The sequence below is a fragment of the Grus americana genome, chromosome 5 (assembly GCF_028858705.1).
Source record: "Grus americana isolate bGruAme1 chromosome 5, bGruAme1.mat, whole genome shotgun sequence".
In the NCBI taxonomy this organism is placed as follows: Eukaryota; Metazoa; Chordata; class Aves; order Gruiformes; family Gruidae; genus Grus; species Grus americana.
The window spans coordinates 59,239,973-59,258,683 of NC_072856.1; the positions used below are offsets into that span (position 1 = coordinate 59,239,973).

Sequence of the window (18,711 nt, forward strand, 5' to 3'; positions counted from 1 at the left end):
GGCAAAGGGAGAAGCAGGGAGGTGAATATATAAATATATAACTGCAGAATACAGCCCGCCCCATCCCTCACCCATGCCTGTCAATCATTACTGGGACTGAGCCTCCCATGACCTCCAGAAACGGGGCAGAAGGGGGTGAAATGTAGCCGTTCCCACACAGCAGTTCTGGGGCTGCTTTTGAACCCCCACACCCAGACGCCGTGGGGCTTCACCCCACCAGGGCAGGATCTGGTGCCAAAATCCTTCTCCCCCCAGCAGCTCACTCCATTGTTGAGCCCCTGGTATCACCTCCATCTCCAATGTAAATAATTAACCTTGACTGCTCACAGCTTGTTTGATATTAGCATTTCTCCCTCACCTCTGCCATTATTTAAATGCCCAGACAGAATGAAAGTGAAACAGTGCTGGACTTTCTGCTAGGGAGCAAATGGGCAAAGTTGCTGAAGGTCATGAGCAGGTGGGGATAGGCCTTTTTTTTTTTTTCCACTTCCAACGACCCTTTTCCAGAGAGCAAAGGAGGACGGAGAGAGGCACCATGCTCCGAAGGAGCTCCTCGGCCAGCGTGGGCATGGGGGACGATGTTCTTACCAGGTGAGATGGGCAAGCTCACTTGGATCTCTGCCCTGCAGAGCTTCTCACCTATCACCACGTCTCTCCAGGATTTCCTGTGGCACGGAGCTGCCCTCGGTTTCTGTGGATCACGCCTGTGTTATCCCACCTCACTGCAGAGAGGATCGTTTCGGTTGGCACTGAGGTGTGTATCCCTTTTCTTTCCTTGCTTGTGGGCTCACATCTTACGGTCCTCCTTCCCTGGCTCCCTCCGCTGCACAGCTCACCTCTCCTATTGCTGCTGCTCTGCGTCAGCTGCAGAGCCCCCATGCAGGGTTTGAGCTAGGGACTTGGCCCCCTTCCTACAGAAATCCCTGGAAAATGGGATGCCCTCCTCTCCCTCCCACCCTCTGTATGGCCTGTAATGGGGTGAGCTCCTAAGCAAGGCAACGAATGATTAAATATCCTCCTGAGAGGGTGCGACGCAGGGTCTGAGCCCCGCTGTGCGAGCAGCTCAGCAAACCCATGGGAAAGCACACTCTCTGCAGTTTATAACCTGTGAAATAACCGTGCACGAGGGAGCAAAACTCTGGCCAAACTCAGACAGAGAAAGGCTGAGATGTATTTCCAGGGTCCCAACATGTCTGTTCACAGCAATCGTATTTCAATCTCCAGCTCCTGTGAGCTGGACAGACCTGAGACAGGCAGTTCCTGGGTGACCTCAAGCAATAGTTGTTTCTAATGATTTAAACTGATCGCCGAGCTGCCTTGAGCCTGCTGTGGGGAAATGCAGCATTTTCCATCCGCACAACGTCCCCGTGAGCGGGATGTGTTAGCTGGTGACCTGGTGAGAGCCCTTTGCAAGGGAGGGAAAGGAAGGCAAAACCTCTCCCTCTACCCCCTTCCCAAGCACCTGGGCCAGCCCTCAGAGTGGGCAGGGGGGAGCCAATCCGTCTGCAGCTGGGCAGGAGCTGAGCAAGTGCAGGGGATGTGACTGCAGCCCAGGAGCACTTTTGCTGAAATCTGAAATCTCCTGCCACATCCCCTGCAGCTCACGCAGGGGCTTGCTTGGCCCTCGAGGTACCCATTCTCATCATGTCAGGATGCAGCTCTCTGAGGCAGGATGAGTGATGTGAACCCTTACTGCATCGTACAGCCTCCCATGCTGTAACCATGGTGATTCGGAGCATGGAAATTGCTGTGGGTTTGATGGAAGGGGCTAGAGCAGAGCTCAGCTGCCTGCTGTCGGGGACCACTCACCCCTGGGCCACCTTCCAGCAACGGCAGGTCAGGGCTTGAGCAGGGCAGAAGCAGAAGCACGACCCAAATGTGCCATATCCGCATCAGAAAGTAGCAACACCTCAGTGAGACTCAGGAATTCCTACGTGGCTGAAAATCCACCTAGAAGAATTGAAAGTAAAAACATACCTTGTTACCAACCAAAATGGTATGTTTACACAAATTTCAACATCTCTGATGTTTAGTGATTCCTTGGCGCTGCAGAAATAACTGCCACTTGCTTGAGTTACGGAGTTAAGCAGAGCTTTCCAGAACTAAAAGCAGGCCAGCAGCTGGTGTCTGTGGGTAGAGAGATTGTTTCAGTAGCTACAGGCTGGAACAACTTGCTCTGTCCTTGGATTAGGCACAGGAAAGGGATGGGCCAGATTCTCAGTCCAGGACTGACTTTATTTACTGACACAGCAATACCCTGTTTTGAACTACTCATATAATGCTGCTGTTTTATGCATTTCAGTGATTAACATCAACCTGTTTGGAAAACCCCTTGTTGAAAGACAAGATTAATAGAAATATGGAGTTAGACCCAAGGAGTGTGACCTCAGAACCAGCCTCTCCAACAAGCAGTGCAGGGGAGGAAAAGATGGAGGTTGCTTCTGAACTGAGCAGCCCAACTTGGCATAGCCGGGACAGTGGGCTCTTTGAAAGAGGTATTAAAACAATGCTAAGCATCCGGAAATCAAAACAAAGTCTGAACAAAGAGAAAGGGAAGGAAGGTACTGGCACTTGGAAAGGAAAACGACTTTCTTTGCGATTCTCCAAGAGCTCCGAGGGGAACAAAACCACAGTCTCTAATGGCACAGACGAGATCGGTGAGAAGATAGAAGCAGAGCTCATTCAAGGAAAACCTCTTTCAGGTAAGAAGGAAAACCAGCAGTGTAATTTGCTTGGCAGGGTATATGTAACCTTCAAGCAATTTACACTTTGCAAGTCTTGCGCTCAACAGAGGTGCTAAAGAACATGGGATCCCTTTACGGGGTAGGGACAACTGTCACCCCTTGCACAAACTCGTTGCAGTGTTACTTAGCCCAGCCTGGGCAGGTCGCCCGTTGCTGAACAGGCTGCTCAGTGGCCTCCACTGTGTTAGTTTAATGATATCCACAACCTACCTATCAACGCATCAACCTGTAGGCTTACATATCAGCAGACATATCACCCATCATACATATCAGCCAGCAATCTGCTGAGCACAGTTTGGGAACTGCTGGTCTGACAATATCTAGAAGTGCAGTGTGGGCTATTCCTACACTCCTGCTTGCATTGCAGTTCTTGACAATTTCTGCTCTTCAGCTCTCAGATTGCTGGTCCCAGACTGTACTCTGTAGGCTGCTGCAAGGCCTTGATGGGGAAGAAAGATGGTTTGGATGTGATCTGGTTCAGCACCTTCACCTTGGTTCCTAATGTTAGAGACTGCCTTGCAAAGGGACCTCCACAGATGCTGTAGCTCTCTTATGCTGACTTTCCGTCTACTCTGCTCACAACAGCGGTGCTGCAAGTATTTGTTTGGTTTGTTTTCCCCAGGATGATTATTCTCATGCATTTTTTCAGCATTGTATAGACAGGTCTTAGTCGAATTATACTACCTTCAGCATAGCTCTCACCTTTCCTCAAGTGTGGGCAGGCTACAATGACTCTGAACTTGGTTTGAGCATCATTCTCCTCCACCTTCTCAAGGCAAAGGTACTACAATGCATCCAGGAGATAGGCTGAGGTGGGTCAACATGGCTTGACCTTTTCTTAACCTACATTGACCTTTCCTCAACCTACCAGGCCTTGGGAACAAAAATCTAGGTGGATGCAAACACAGACCCACCATCAGTGAAAGAAGAGTTGGTAGGCAAACTGTTACAGGAGCTTGACCCCCTACAAATTGATAGGCCCTGACAATATCCATCCAAGGGTATTAAGAGAGCTGGATGATGTAATTACAAGGCTGCTCTCCATAGACTTTGAGAAATCATGGAGATTGGGGTACATCCCAGAAAACTGGAAGAAGGCTAATGTCACCCCCATCTAGAAGAAGGGCTAAAAGGAGGATCCAGGAAATTATAGGCCCATCAGTCTTACTTCAGTCCCTTGGAAAGTTATGGAACAAATCCTCCTGGGGGCTACCACAAGTCAAATTAAGCATGTGATTGGGAAAAGCCAGCATGGATTCACCAAGGGCAAATTGTGCTTGACAAACTTTGACATCGCCTTCTATGACAAAGCAATCTGCTCAGTTGATGTGGACATTTTTTACCTGGATTTCTCCAAGGCTTTTGACGCATTTTCCCACAGCCTCCTCCTAGAGAAACTGATGCATTATGGTCTAGACAAGTGGTCCGTGTGGTGGGTAGGGAACTGGCTGACAGGCTGTACCCAGAGGGTGGTGGTAAATAGCTCCTTTTCAAACTGGCAACCTGTCACAAGTGGGGTCCCCCAGGGATCGATACTGGGCCCAACACTGTTTCATATCTTCATAAGTGATCTGAATGGTGGTATCAAGTGTACCCTGATGAAGTTCACTGATACAAACTGAGTGGGGAAGTGGACGCTTCAGAAGGGAGAGCCAGCCTGCAGGAAGACCTGGATAGGCTGGTAGAGTGGGCTAACAAAAATGTTACAAAGTTCAACAAGGTCGAATGTAAGGTCTTGCACCCAGGAAAACATAATCCAGGGGTGCAGCACAGCCTGGGATCTACCCAGCTGGAGAGCAGCTCTGTGGAAAGGGACGTAGGGGTCCTGATGGACAACAAGCTCAATATGAGCGAACAGTGGGCTGCAGCGGCACGGAAAGCCAACAGGATGCTGGGTTGCATCAACAAAGGCATCACCAGCAGAGATAAAGAAGTCATTGTAGAATCATAGAATGGTTTGGGTTGGAAAGGACCTTAAAAATCATCTAGTTCCAACCCTCCTGCCATGGGCAGAGACACCCTCCACTAGACCAGCTTGCCCAATCTCACTCTACTCAGTGCTTTTCAGGCCATACCTGGAATACTGCCTTTGGTTTTGGTCCCCACTATACAAAAAGGATGTGGACAGGCTGGAGAGGGTCCAGAGAAGGGCCACAAAGATGATCAAAGGACTGGGAAGCCTGCCATATGAGGAAAGGCTAAGAGAACTGGGTTTGTTCAGCCTTGAGAAAAGAAGGCTTACGGGAGACCTTATCACCATGTTCCAGTATTTAAAGGGTGTCTACAAAGAAGATGGAGACTCCCTTTTCACAAGGAATCATATGGAAAAAATGAGGGGTAATGGGTGCAAGTTACTCCTGGGGACATTCTGACTGGACACAAGAGGAAAATTTTTCACAATGAGAACAATCAGCCATTGGAATAATCTCCTCAGGGAAGTGGTGGATTCCCCAACATTGGACACTTTTAAGATTCAACTGGACAGGGTGCTGGGCCATCTTGTCTAGACTGTGCTTTTGCCAAGAAAGATTGGACCACATAATCCTTGAGGACCCTTCCAACCTGGTATTCTATGATTTGATGATTTCTAGAAAGAAATTTGTGGTCTACTGTGTGGAATGTCATGGGAATCAGCTAGAAGGGCTGATGTTGTCTCACTGCTGTAACATGCTCTACTGTGCCATGAAGTTGGTTACTGCTTTGCGCTAATACACTCTGAGGTTGGCAAGCTGGATCTGAGCCCATGTCATAATCTTTACTAGTCTGTTCTCAAAGGGTCATAGATGAGGAGTGGCAGAAAATATTACCATAAGGCCTTTTCATCTCCTGCAATAAACAAGCTGAGGAATTGCACAAATAAAACCCATCCTGTGCCCAGTAACTCATGATTGGCCTAGACTAGAGCAGCTCTGTCAGAAACACATCCCATCCTGAGATAAATATGGCAAGCAATGGAGGCTCCACCATGTGCACCATTAAGCTGCATAATGGTTAATTGCCTTCCAATTGTCTTCCTTCAACTACCAGCTGGCTGATCTTGTATTGCTAAATTAAAGATCCATTTAGCACCCAATATCACCTCCCTGAATAATTATCCTAGATGGTGATTAAATGGTGTTTTCTCACTTTGATAAACAGAACAGAATGTATTCCTTTACTCTCTCACTGCAAGCACTTGTGCAAACACAGGTTTTATATTAATTTATCTAGAAGAGACTAAGTTAATCGGCACAATTCCCTCTCCTCTCAGTGCAGAAGCAACTGTAGCTCCATATAGGCACTCAAAGCTCTATGCATTGTATGCTGCATCAATAGTTGGGTTATTTGGCGTATTTCTGTCTTCATACAGATACTCTTATGCTGCACAGATTATTTGGTGCATACGGTATGAAATCTGTGTACAGACAAGCCCAAGAGCATAAATTATGGGCTATGAACCAGTCCTTTGTATCTTCTTTCACTGCTTTCTAATTTTCCATATCATTTTATATGCATATGTCACAGGAGCAGTGGCCACACATGCCAAAATAATACCCTTTCCCTTCTCCTCTTTAATATTAGCCTTATGCCCAGTATCACAGTGGGATCTCCTGTTCAGAGCATCTGGTATGATGCTGGAGATGGTGAGAGCTTCCTGGGGCCTCTCAAAAGCTAACAGTGCTCTTGGATCTCCTCAACACATGCAAATACTTCTGATATTACTTGCAAATAGGCAGTGGTTCTTGCACCAGCAAGGCTTTGAAAAAGAAATGGGAAACTCAGTAGACCTCAGCCACTTTGGGGGTAATGGTATTTGGTGACTTCCCCCAGTCTCAGCCAACACCAACTAGTACTGGTAGCGAGTAGCAAAAGCAAAGAAGGTGGGGAAAACCCACGAGACCTGAGCACCAGAAGAAAGCACCCACAGTTTTGGATCTCTGCCAGGTCACCCAACCCTGAACCACCCCAGGCGAGTGAACTTCAAATACCTGACATACTTTGGTGTTTCTCTGTTTCCTCCTGTTGGGACCAGGACCACTATCCCAGAAACTCTCCTCACTCTCCAGCCAAAGGGTTACTGCAGATTGCAATAAATGCAGAGCTGAGAAGCTGTGGCTTCTGGTCCTCCAGAAGTCCCTCTTTTTGGCTGAGAGGAGGCTGAGGACCGCAAGCATTCACAGAACATCTAAATGTCTGGAACAAGTAAGAGGCATCTTTCAGAGCCCTTTTGCTGTGGTAGCCACAGGCAGGAAAGGGTGGCCAGCCATGGATGGGCCAGTCTCTGACTTGCTGCCTCCGTCCCTGCATCTCAAGGAGTCCTCATAATGCAAATCACCAGTGACAGCCTCCACAGTTTGCATTAGCATTTTGCTCAGCCCTCAGAAATGCAGGAACCGGTTTAGCTGTGACAGTAGTTGGGGATGTGTTTTAGGAAAACTTGATGATGCACAAACTCAAGACAGGAGGGGAGCCCGGGGATTGCCCGGGGTTACATCTGAACTGGGAATGTTCCCAAAAATGTATCGGGAGCATCCCCAAGACAGTATCCTGCTCCCCCAGGGCCTAGGTATCTCTGGAGGACATGCTGATGGGTAGGCTGGGGGCAGACATGACCATCTAGTGAGATGTCTGACCCAGGAGCTCAGAGGACCCAAAGGGGTCTGTCCCGCTGTGCTCCCTCCCGCCCCTCCAGCCAGACCCCTGGGTACCCTCCCTGCCTTCTTGGGCAACGCACCGAAATGCCCTTTCAGCCAGAGGTGCTGTGGCCAGCGCAGCAGCAGAGCTGTGCTGAGCACACGGGTATGCTGGGAAACCAGGGCATCCCTGCTAACACAAATCCTGCTGGGAGGGTATATCACGAACTGTCACCACTGCCAGTCCCACTTCAGCTCCACGCTAACAGAGCCAGAGGCAGTTTTATGCAGCCTGAGACCCCAGTGCCCCTCTGTGCAGCCTCGTTAGCCATTTGCTTGAGGTTTTCCTGCAGGGCCATAATCAGTTTATTTGCTATTTCCTACCTCTGAAACCAGCAGTTTAGAGATGTGGCTCAATTTGCAGTGATTGCATTTCCACTGCTTTCCTCTCCTGTGTCAAACAGGAGCTGGAGAGATCGGGCAAGGGGGTGGGGGGGTGGGGGTGGGGGGGTGTCAGTCTCGGGGGCTGCTGGGACCTGCGGGCTCAGAGCAGCCCTGCAAGCCTCCCTGCAGGGCATCTTGCCCTGCTACCGACCTGCCAATCACCTAACGCCTGCTCTGCCCCAACCCCTTCCCCCACTTCTTTCTGCAGTAATGGAAATCAATGATCTTATTCAGAAAAGGCAACTTTTGGAAGCATTCGCATGTATCAAGTACTTGGAAGATGAGACTATAGCTGAACGGGATGCTGAGAAATACAAAGATAACCTCCAGGAGCTTGTGAGGAAATCCAAGGATGTGGATTTGCTTTATAACTCCATCGCGAACACAATCCAGTCTATCGTGGTGGGAACCCTGGAGCATCCCACTGTAGAGGGTACCATGCTGACCTCACTGGCCACTTTAATTGCCCGTGAAGAAGCAGCTCATCCTAACACAGGCAATGCTGCTGGTCCTGGGTCAGACTTGCTTGGCACACCCAGAAAATGGAGGGAGGAGTGGAGGGAAGCTATCAATGAGAGCGCTAGAAAAAGAGTCCTGAGGGTACCCATGGCATCAAAGGAAGAAGAGAGTTCTTGGCTTGATCTCCACTTAGGTTTCCTCCAGAAACACCTGACCGAAGACTTACTGAAAATCAAGTTATCAGTAAAAAAGTGCTATCCAGAGGACTACCAGGTGTGTGACACGTATGTGGAGGCTTTTCACAAGGCCATTGCCTCACACTTGCAAGATATCTCCCAGAGACCGCTGGAATTCAATGAGCTTTACACCTTGCTCGACTGGGTGGCCAACACCTACCACAGGTAAGCTGCCTCAGCCTCCTCTGGAGAGCAGCAGGGCCACAGGGTGCTTTGAAAGCACTGGCCTATTTTCAGTTTGCTGAGTGAGCAAGAGAGACACAATCACTTCTATAGCAGAGCCGGATGGCTAATCTATTGATAGGTGGGGAGAAAGGTTTGTGGATAAAACACTTGTTGCTTTTCATAGATCTAAATTACCCTGTTTCCACCTCCCCCCCCCACTTGCTGTTCTCATATACCAGGAAGCTCCTCCTTGCAGCTCTGATAAACCTGCTCCCCTTCTGCAAATGTTTTGCAAGGTCCAGCAGCTGCTCGGTGACTTTTCCAGGCACAGGGAGGGACCTGTGAGAGAGCCCTGCCTTCTTCCTGTTCAATTAAAACTGTGGTGCATTTGGAAACAGGCCACATTACCGTCATGTGCAGGGGTCAGAGTCATCTTGAGGAGGTGCCAAGACATCGCCGTGTGGAATTAGCCACGTTAAAACAAAGGCTCTGGCTTGGACGTGTCCGCTAGTTGAAGGGGAGGTCTGTGGGGTTTAGGACCTCTTAAAGCTCCCTGCGATAGAGGGGTGACTAAAATACTCTAGGAGCTGTACGGGCATATCAAACACCATCCTCAGGGCACCCTGGCTGTGTGGGAGTAAAGGCAGTTCTTCAGCAGTAAAAACTGTGGTGCTGGACATTGCCTGTTTTTAAAGCAAAGATAGGACAAATGCAAACCAATTGGCATCCCTCAAACAAACAAAAGAGGGAGCGAAGGCAGGAGTACCAACACTGAGTCAAACATTGGGCAGAAATGGACAGGGAGGGGGCAGTGGTGGAGCAGGGCAAGCAGCAGTAACACATGCCCAGAGCAATCCTAGCCTGGGGTAGCTTTTGGCTCAGGGACATTTGCACCGCAGGTGTTTTTTGTTTTGAACAGCCCTCAACAGACTTGAACTTCTGTGAACTTGTCCAGTTGCTCCTAAAACCCCATTTACAGTGTGGTGACCGTGATGACATGTGTGTAGCCCCCTCAGCATCTTGGCACTGTCTGACCAGTGTTATGGCAGGACCGCTATGGGAATGACACTCCCACCCATTGCCCTTCTCCCTCATGTGTCCCCGCCGATCGTGTCTGGAGGGAAATTCCTGCATGTCCCCAGCTCCTGGGAACTGTACTGCACTCCAACATTGCAGGAGAGGGGGGAAGAAAGGACCTCCAGCAGCCAGGTTCTGCACCAAAGAAAAGTGTCCCCATCATATTTCTCTAGCTTGCTGTGAAAGAGCTTCTTGAGAGCTTGCAGCCATTTTGGGCACTGCTTGCAATCACCTTGCTGGGTTGGGCTATTTCCATTTGATTTTCCCATTCTAAAAGAACCTCATCCCCTCTTGGGACCCATCCCAAAAAAGAAGAAATTGTCTCATTCAAACTCATTATTGATGCTACAATTCAAACAAATGGGAAAAAAAAAGAGAGGAAATAAGCTCCACAAGTATGCGTTTGAGCCAGTCCTTTCAGTCATGGCAGAGAGTTTGTATTTAAATCTGTGCTGTCCTTTTAAATAGGCAGCAGATTCCTGCAGCTACTGGGCTCTGCAATGCTCCACATGTGCAGATGTACCTCTCCGGGAAATCTGAACCATGACTGCGGGAACATTGACTCTGGGACACTATCAGCAGGCTGAGCTTTTTTTTTGCTAAGCAGTCACTCTGCGCCAGGCTGAACCTTGTACAGTACACTCCTCACTTGGATCCAAACCTAACTGTGGGCTCAGCACTGGTTTGGCAATGGGAACCCTTTTCAGTGGTTGGGCAAACAAGCAGGCTCTGTTCCCTGCTAACCAGGTGATTGCTTGCAACTTAATGTTCCACAATTATCTAGTGCATGAATATTTTCTTCTTTCTCCTCTGCACCTTCATCACCCTGATAGATGCAATGCCTCCAACTGTCCGTGGCAGATTGCAAGGGTAGCACATTCAATTATACAGGCTAATAATGGGTTTCTCGCCCCAGAGGGAGAAACACAAGCACTCCCTCCCTTTCCCTGCTTCCCCACTAATCAGTTGACCTGATTACACAGCAATCCAGAGGAAAGCGAGTGGTAAAGTTGTGTGTCAGCTGAGCCCACTTTGGAGTCAGACTCTGTAGCTGAACATCCACCCACCGCTTCCATCTGCAGAGGAACCGCAGTGCTGCCACGGCCCGTGTCCCAGGCACGGGAGTGCCTTCCAGAGGCTGCCCTGCACAGAGCAGGACCTGCTCTGCCATCTCCCTTTGCTAGGGACAATACACGGGGGAAAATACAGGCTGACATAAGCCATGATGTGACACCAGACAGGAGCCAGGGAGATCAGCTAACTCCAAAGCCGCACGCTGCTACAGGAATTACCCTTGAAGTTATTTCGCAGGCTTGTAGGCAAATGAATCAGCTTCAGGTTGTTTATTTAAGAAAGTAAATTCTCATAGCACTTTTCATGTCCAAACAACTCAGAAGTCTTATGATTTCTAAGGTGGGCTGGAACCTTAGATCATTTTGATTTTGAATAATTAGGATTTTGAATAGTGAGGAAAGATTTTCTTGTTAAAGCTTGAAAACAAGCATCGCAATTTAAGCTTTAAGTATATTTCTCACGGCTTAATAATTATGTAGCTCATGCCACATGAATATTCCATCAGTTTACTCACACTCCGAGACAACATAATTTGTTCGTTTGAATCTTTCCAGTGAACTCTTTCTGGGTCACCCGGATCTCAAACCAGAAGTTAAGACAGAAAATCTGTCCCTGCTGTTAACACCAGCTGATTGGGATAAACTGAAGAACGACTACATCACTTCTGCAAAGGTGAGAGTTTGGACCATGTCCCCACGTGCCCCTCCAGGGAAGGTATGGGAGCCCCAGCCCCCCAGGCAGAGGTCTCAGATGGCTGCATCGTGGTTTCTAGCCCCACCAGGTGATGAGTCCTGCCAGCATCACACAGAACGGCCTTTAATTAAAAGCAAAAAAGCCCTGAACACCAATTCTAGGACTAAAGCAGGCCATGAGCTTGAACCTGGATGATCACTGTACCAGACCCATACAGTATGGCAGAGGCTTACTGAAAGCTCATAGCTGGCATTCATCAGATTAAACACATTGTAAAGTTAGGTGTAAAGGCATTTTATTTTAGCTGCTACTTTCACAGTGTGGAGCTCCTCCAGCACTTCTGAGGTTTGCTATAAGCAGACAACTTTGGGAAGGTCCCAACAGAGGACGTCCCCATGGTTCAGCTCTTCCTAGGAAGCCCCTTCTGCAGATGTCTTTCTGCTGTCCTTGGCTGGGACCCTGCATAAGATTACATGCTTCCCTGGCTCTTTGCTAGGCTTAGACATTTTCTTCCAAGCCGTTTCTGAAACAGAGCACTGTTCAAGGTGAGCTCAAGGTACCCAGCTGAATAAAATCAGTATTGCTCCATCGTGCTGGTGAAAGATCATTTTCTTTCACTGGCAACAAGATTGATTTATCAGCCAGGACTGAACAGTGCTGCCATGTACTCGAGTTGCTGTACTGCCAGAAAGGACCGGTTTGATCTTTAATCCTGATGTTGTGCATTACACATGCTGGAGGACTTTGCAATCAAGCAGTCAAAGAGCTGACACAGTGTTTCCCTGCCAGGAGAATGATTCATCCTTGATTTGGGAGTACCTTGCCCCCATACAGCACAACTCCTGATTTCTTCCCGAGATCCTGTGTAGACCAACGGGATCTGGAGCAAGACCTTTGACTCTGCTTATTTTTCCGCACTGCACATTTGAGCCTTACACATATGCCGATGGAGCAAAATGCAGCAAGCCACTTTACTCATGCTTGCTTCGTTATCCTGAGCTACATGTTTCCTTCCTACGTTTAACATTTAGGGGAAAATCAAAAGCTATTTTGGAAACATCCTGAGACTGGAGGTCACAGAGAAGTGGGAGAAGGAAGTTCATCCAGAAGTGAAGGAAAACCTCTACCACTCCTCATTCTCCTTTGATATTCAAACGGTATTTAATGAGCTGGGGCAAAGTGGGGGGGGCTCTGTGGCTCCAGGGAAACTGGATCATTACCTTCTGGGGTGGAGGTACAGCCTTCTGCGATAATTTATGTTAGTCACGCGCTGGGAGAATACATTAGAGCAGAAAATGTCGTTTATTACAACTTTTAGCTCTCCTGCTTGCCTTCTAGCTGCAAATTAAACCTGCTGTCAATTGTGTCAGCAACATAATAGGCAACTGATTTTAAAGTCCTTAAATCTCTTTGATTAGAAAGAAGAAAGAGAAAGGAAAAAAAAGGCAGAAAGAAAAGGTTTGTTAGAAAAACCCCTTGGCTGAAAGAGTAACTTTGTCCCGGGGCTGTGGCAGCCACAGAAAGGCTGTAGGCAGTGACAGCCACTCCAATTTAAGCAGTACAAAAAACAAAAGCTCCTACTAGCTTTAGGGACTACAGGGTAATAAATCCAGGAGGGGTTTGTATTCATTCTCCTCACTCAAAGGGTTGAGTCATTTCAATTAAATAATACCAAAAAAAAAGAGAGGGAGAGAGAAAGAAAGAAAATCAAAGAGTTTTGCCTGCTGCCGTAACTCCTTTTCCATAGAGGAATATCACACGTTGTGCGATCAGCAGGAAGACAGGTCTGAATTGGATTAGCAGATGGGTAGGATGCCTCGGGAAGTGCCAGAGCAGGACTGCAGCCTGCCTGACTCCGGAGAGGCAGCCGCGGTTGTGGGAATGGGACTTAAGGAGGACTCCCAGTGCAGGCAAGATTTTGGGGTGATGCCCGACCCTCTGTGTGGCCCCGGTATCACTCCTGAGGAGGGGGCTTGCGTGGGCCCCCAGGGATGGTGCTTATAGCCACCCTCAGCATGGGGACATGGGGACAGCTCAGCTCCCCTTGGGCATTGGGTTGGGGATTGACCCCTCACGCAAATCCCCCCAAAAGAGGAGGAGGGCACCAGGGCAGCTCGGGGCTCCAGTCAGCACCGTATCTAACTGACACTCAGACAGCAGAAGGACATGGGGCCATTAGGGATGAATGATTATGCCACAAATCAGTTTGTGCCTCTTGGCCCATTCTGGATTATTATTTTTAAAACTGCCAGAGAATAATGAAAACCTCCTGGGCAAGAAGTCGACTGTTTCCCCCTTTGCTAGGCGAGTCATGTTTGTTAACCAAAGCTGCATGAGATCCTTGTGAATGATGTTTTGCTCACGCCTCTCCCATTCATTGGAGGTTTTTCGTGCCCTTTTCTAGATCATCGGAGAGCACATGAAGATATCTGGAGCGATCAGCAGAAGCCTGGAAACGAAAACGCTTGAGCTGTGCCTGGCAGAGCTGCATGAATTCATACCAAGGTCATCACCACTCCAGGCAGCACGTTCCTTCCAAATGAGTCCCACATTGGTAAAAAAGCAGGGAAAAGGTCCATGCAGTGAGCCAGATGTGGCACCAAGCAGGCACAGGCCTGCTCCTGGGAGAATTAGAGATCACAATGAGCCCAGTAATGAGCAAGCTGCAAAACAACTTGGAGGGAGTCATAAACAGACCCATATGGGACACTTATGAGTCCCAAAATCTGAGGTCAGAGCTCCAGGAAGAAGCTGCTGGCTGGAAAGGGATGGGACCACTGCAGTCCCATCCATCCATGACCTTTGTGGCTTTGGATGCTGGTACCTTGCAGCTACAGCCACAAGCAAGCAGCAGTTATGGACACCCAGACCCAGAGCCTACTTGCCCAAAACATTGTCTAGGTGTCCCAGGGTGAGTCCTGCCAAGAGGGTTTTCTCCTGCATCCTGTGGCTATGGGCATAGAAATGGCTGATGGGACCCTCTCTGTTACACCCAGGCAAAACATATAGCTGGGCTGCCTTCTGAGACTTTTTAAAGGACACAGGACCCTGCACCTTTGCTGAAATAATGTTTTTCTGTTTGGTAGTCACCAAGTTATGGCCTCAGATCTTACCCCCTGTGACGTGCTTTGGGGATGCTCCAGGGAAGATTTTTGGCTTGCAGAGGGTCCCAGCACAGCGACACACTGTCTGACCCCTCCGGCAGGGCTGTGTTTCGGGGGGTACGTGGCCGTTGCCGGAGCAGCGATCTGCAGAGGAGAAAGGCTGGTTGGCATGAATCAACTCCGAGCAAGACTAAAAATAGTTTCTCATTAACCTTTGAAGTTTCCCACCTCCGGGAGGTGCTGAGTGGGGAGTTTGCTAATAGACATTTTGCAGGAGTGAGGGTGAGGAGCCCGAGTGCTGCTTTCTCAGATTGTGAACCCGGGGCATGGCAGGTGTCCAAAGTGCGCTAAAAGGCAATGCTTTCCCTTATAAACCCTCATCTCTAGTAGCTCAGCGATCTACACTTCTCTCCCATACCCTGAATGAGCAGGGTAGTTCAAACCAGCTATTTGGCTTTGAAGTCTGCCTGGGTTTTTGAGGTGAAATGCAGTACTGATGTTCCGTTCTTTCTTTCTTTCTTTTTTCTTTTTCCTTTTTTCCCCTTTTTTCATCTGTTTATTCTTCTTTTCTTTTTTCTCTGTTCTCTTTTTTAATTATTTTTTCTTTTTTACTTTTCTTTTTTCTTTTCTTTTTTTTTTTTTAAGCAAAATGAGTGTAAAATGCAAGCAGGGGCAGCAAGGGCTCCCAGATGAAAGGGTCACTGAAACTTAAGTTTTGTCTTAAACAAACCAAAGAAGCAAGGGGCTGAGGCCAGCCCGAGCAGGTTCCTTTACCCTGACAAAGAATGGGACCACCAGGCAAAGCCTGCCTGAGCACGCAGCCTCCTGCCAGGAGCGTGGACCTGGCTGTAAAACAGCTGTCAAAACCATAAAAGCTATGCTACACAGAAAACAGCTACCTAACACACCATGCTGAGCTTACGGGTAGGAAATGTAGGTGTGCTGCCCCGTTCCTATTCACCTTCTGTTGTAAAATCAGCCCTGAGGTAAATCCTTTCCTTGTGTGCTTAAGAGGGCACATATTATATTGCCCCAAAAGTCAATGAAGTGAAGGACCAGAGTAATAAGCCTGAGTACCACGGCCGTAATTAATCCCTCAGCGTGAGGAAAAGTCAGAGATTTGGCATGCCAAGATCCCTGGCACCTCTCCAGAAGTGCTGCATACCCGCTCAGGCGAGCGCACCCAAAACCCATAATTATCTGCCATCTATTCCTCTCCACTGCACACGCATGTTACGACAGCTAGAAAAAGCATGTCCGCATACAGAGGGGACAGGTTGGGCCAGCCACTGGTGTTTCCTGACATCGTCGTGTACACAGAAGATGAGCCATCCTCGGTTCCCCTGCGGTTAGTGTTACCTGTGTGTCTTCTCCCACAGGTTCGGGGAGGAGTTCGTGGCATGGAGCACTGCTCAGGACAGCCCCATCTTTGCACCCTATTTTGCTGCCTACATCAACAGCTTCCACGACCTGGTGTAAGTCGGCTCCCCCTGAGCCAAGCCACCGCATTGCTGGGGTCCAGGAGGGCGGCAGCATCCAGAAAGGAAAGAACAAGGGTCCTTGGGGTGCCCCGCTGGGTGCTCAGCCTTCAGCCCTTCCTCACCTCACGGGGTCGTGTTGCCCAAGAGATGCAGATAAAAGTCACAAGGGTGAAGAGACGGAAACAGGGATGGATCTGGTGCTTGCGTGAAAGCTTTAAACTCATTTTCAGCCCGTCTTTTTCAGCCTTAGAGGCGGGTTTTTTTCATTTTTTGTTCTGGAGGTTAGCATTACAAACCCAGCAACATGGTCTGAAGGCTGCTTTTGGCACTGGGCTAGAGGAAATTCTGTGAAAGCACTCAACCTGCAAATAAACCCCTGCCATCAGTGCTGGCAGCAGGAACTTCTAGGGCTTTGCGTGTGTTATGAATAAGTTATTTAAAGCCATGTATTGAAAAGGCCTCTGGTGAACAGGTATGCCCACCAGCTCTGACTATCAAAGAGTGCTTCCCATAAGTAGGACGGTGCCAGTCAGTGTGTGTCCCAGGGTCTGGTCCATCAGCCAGTTCTGTAGCACATGATGACCTTGCACTTCCCACCCCACAGCTGCCCTCACGGCCACCGCAGCCCCCCGGTGCTGGTGCCACGGGGAACCAGGGCTGTTCCTACAGCACCTGCCCCAGTGGGACGGTCTGCAGCCATGCAGGGACACAGCCCATCAAGTCCCAGGGGCTCTTCAGCATCTGCAGTTATCCCTGCCATGCAGATGTGGTGCTTCAGAGGCCAACCCAGCCAACTAACACCTGGGGTCTGGCCACCAAAAAGCTTGGGTTATTTTCTCCAGCCCATGCTGCTGCATCACTGCCTGGCACTGCCTGCGGCAGGGATGCTATATGCCAAATATTATTCAGAGGATTTCGCGTTGCAGTGTCTCACAGGAGCCGACAGCTCCGGCTGCAGTGAGCACTACCATCAGGATGTCTCTAGATGGCATGGTCTGTCCAGGAATGCTAACCTCACCGAGGAGCTGGCTTTCTCTGCCTCCTGCCCCTGAGGAAAATTGCTCTCCCCTTCCCTGCTGGCGACTGGAGAGGTGGTGAGGGGAGAAGCCAGCCCCAGGCAGGGACCTAGCAGGCATTTTGGGTGGTGGATTGGCTCAGCTGGGTTTATTCCTGAGTTGAGTTAAATATTCATCAACCTGGGTTGATGAGTTGCTGGGCAGAGGAAGGTGACCTAACAGCATGATTTTGTGGATGCTGGACCCAAACTTCAGGCGTTCAGCGGGAGTTATGGACCTGAGCCCCCAGCCTGGGGTGAGAGGAATGCTTTTAGGTGTTTTGTCGTCCTGCCTAGGCAGCCTCAGACGTACAAACTAGCTACAGGGCAGTGGCAGGAACCTGCCGCACTCTGTGGTCACAGCAGTGCATGTGGCACGTCCAGGGAAGCTTGGGGACCACTAGCATTTTGGTGGTGCTGCAACAGTTCCCCCCCCCCAGAGCGTGTTACAGCGGGGCAGGCACAGAAAGCGAGACGAAAGCCAGGAGTTTGCAATGTCCCCAAAACCTACACATACTGCTGGGGATTTCATTAACCTCTCAGAAGTTGTGTTTTCTTCCTCGTTAGTGTGAAACCTTGCAGAAGTACGCGCTGTTCTTTAGGAAATTCCAGATTTCTATTTCCACTGTCCCAGCCGCTGCTGATGGATGCTGCGTGGACTGAGTCAGCCAGGCTCTGGGGGAGGCAGGCTCAACAGCTTTCCCTTCTCTGGCGTTATTATTTACTTTTCTCTTACCCCATAAGCCCCTCAGTGCTCTCTCAGGTACCTGGAGATCATTTAGCAGAAGTGTTGCTCATGTGAAAAAGTAACCAGCCTACGCAACTGCTTCGCATGGTTGAACCGTCCCACCTGATGAGGAAATAGGTGGTTTTTTAAGCACGATTATTCAGTTGTGATTAATTTGCAGAGTATAGGATTGTGAAAAAAGAGTCATTACTTTCACCCATTAAGTGTTTCCAAGAGGAAGTACTAGATACACAAATTTATTTAAAAATAATGCCCAAGATGCCAATCTGGATAAAATGCTTAGGGCAGTGTAGTAGTTCACATTTTGACATTAACCCTTTGGTGGTATCTCTCTCTCTCTCTAGGCTGGGGCTAGAAACAGTATTTAAAGTCAAGACTGAGGAACTGCAGAAGATTTTGGCAACTCTAAAAGAGAACTTAAGGAAAATTTTTTTAAATAAATTAAGAATAAAAACACAGGTAAGAGGATCTTGGCCACATTATTTCCTAAATATAAGGGGTATGTGCAGGACCACTGCAGCAGCTGAGGGCTATTGCCCTTCCCTTGTCTTACCAACTAGACCTCATTTTACAGCACATGACATTATGGTCTCTCCAAAATGCATCGTGCCTAACATTTGTAGAAATCCTCCTTAACCAAACTTCCAGCATCCTGGAAGTTTTTCACTATGAACAATGATACATTTGTCAAGCTGTTTACTTTAGTACAATGGTAACCAAAAGAAAAGGGTATTTAGTGGCTTCCAGCATCTCAGGCAAAGCAGTGGGGGAAACCTTACCGATACTGAAGCACCGAGGAGGTCAGCTGGACACCACCAA

At 48.8% G+C, this 18,711-nt stretch overlaps 1 protein-coding gene across 5 annotated transcripts in view; it reads left to right on the forward strand.

Annotated features, from left to right (window-relative positions):
* Nucleotides 1–307: 307 nt before the first annotated feature.
* EXOC3L4 (exocyst complex component 3 like 4) overlaps nucleotides 308–18,711 on the forward strand; it is a 28,892-nt gene continuing 10,488 nt past the window's right edge. For 2 of the 5 annotated variants that reach the window (XR_008577435.1, XM_054828292.1), the window contains exons 1-8: nucleotides 466–754; nucleotides 2,303–2,702; nucleotides 8,010–8,661; nucleotides 11,367–11,484; nucleotides 12,537–12,662; nucleotides 13,910–14,010; nucleotides 15,989–16,084; nucleotides 18,237–18,351. Coding sequence is in view for 4 of the 5 variants with exons in the window: in XM_054828292.1 (XP_054684267.1) it covers nucleotides 2,360–2,702; nucleotides 8,010–8,661; nucleotides 11,367–11,484; nucleotides 12,537–12,662; nucleotides 13,910–14,010; nucleotides 15,989–16,084; nucleotides 18,237–18,351 (1,551 nt within the window). In the remaining variant the exon portion in view is untranslated. The other 3 variants (XM_054828290.1, XM_054828291.1, XM_054828293.1) reach the window with 3 other exon arrangements.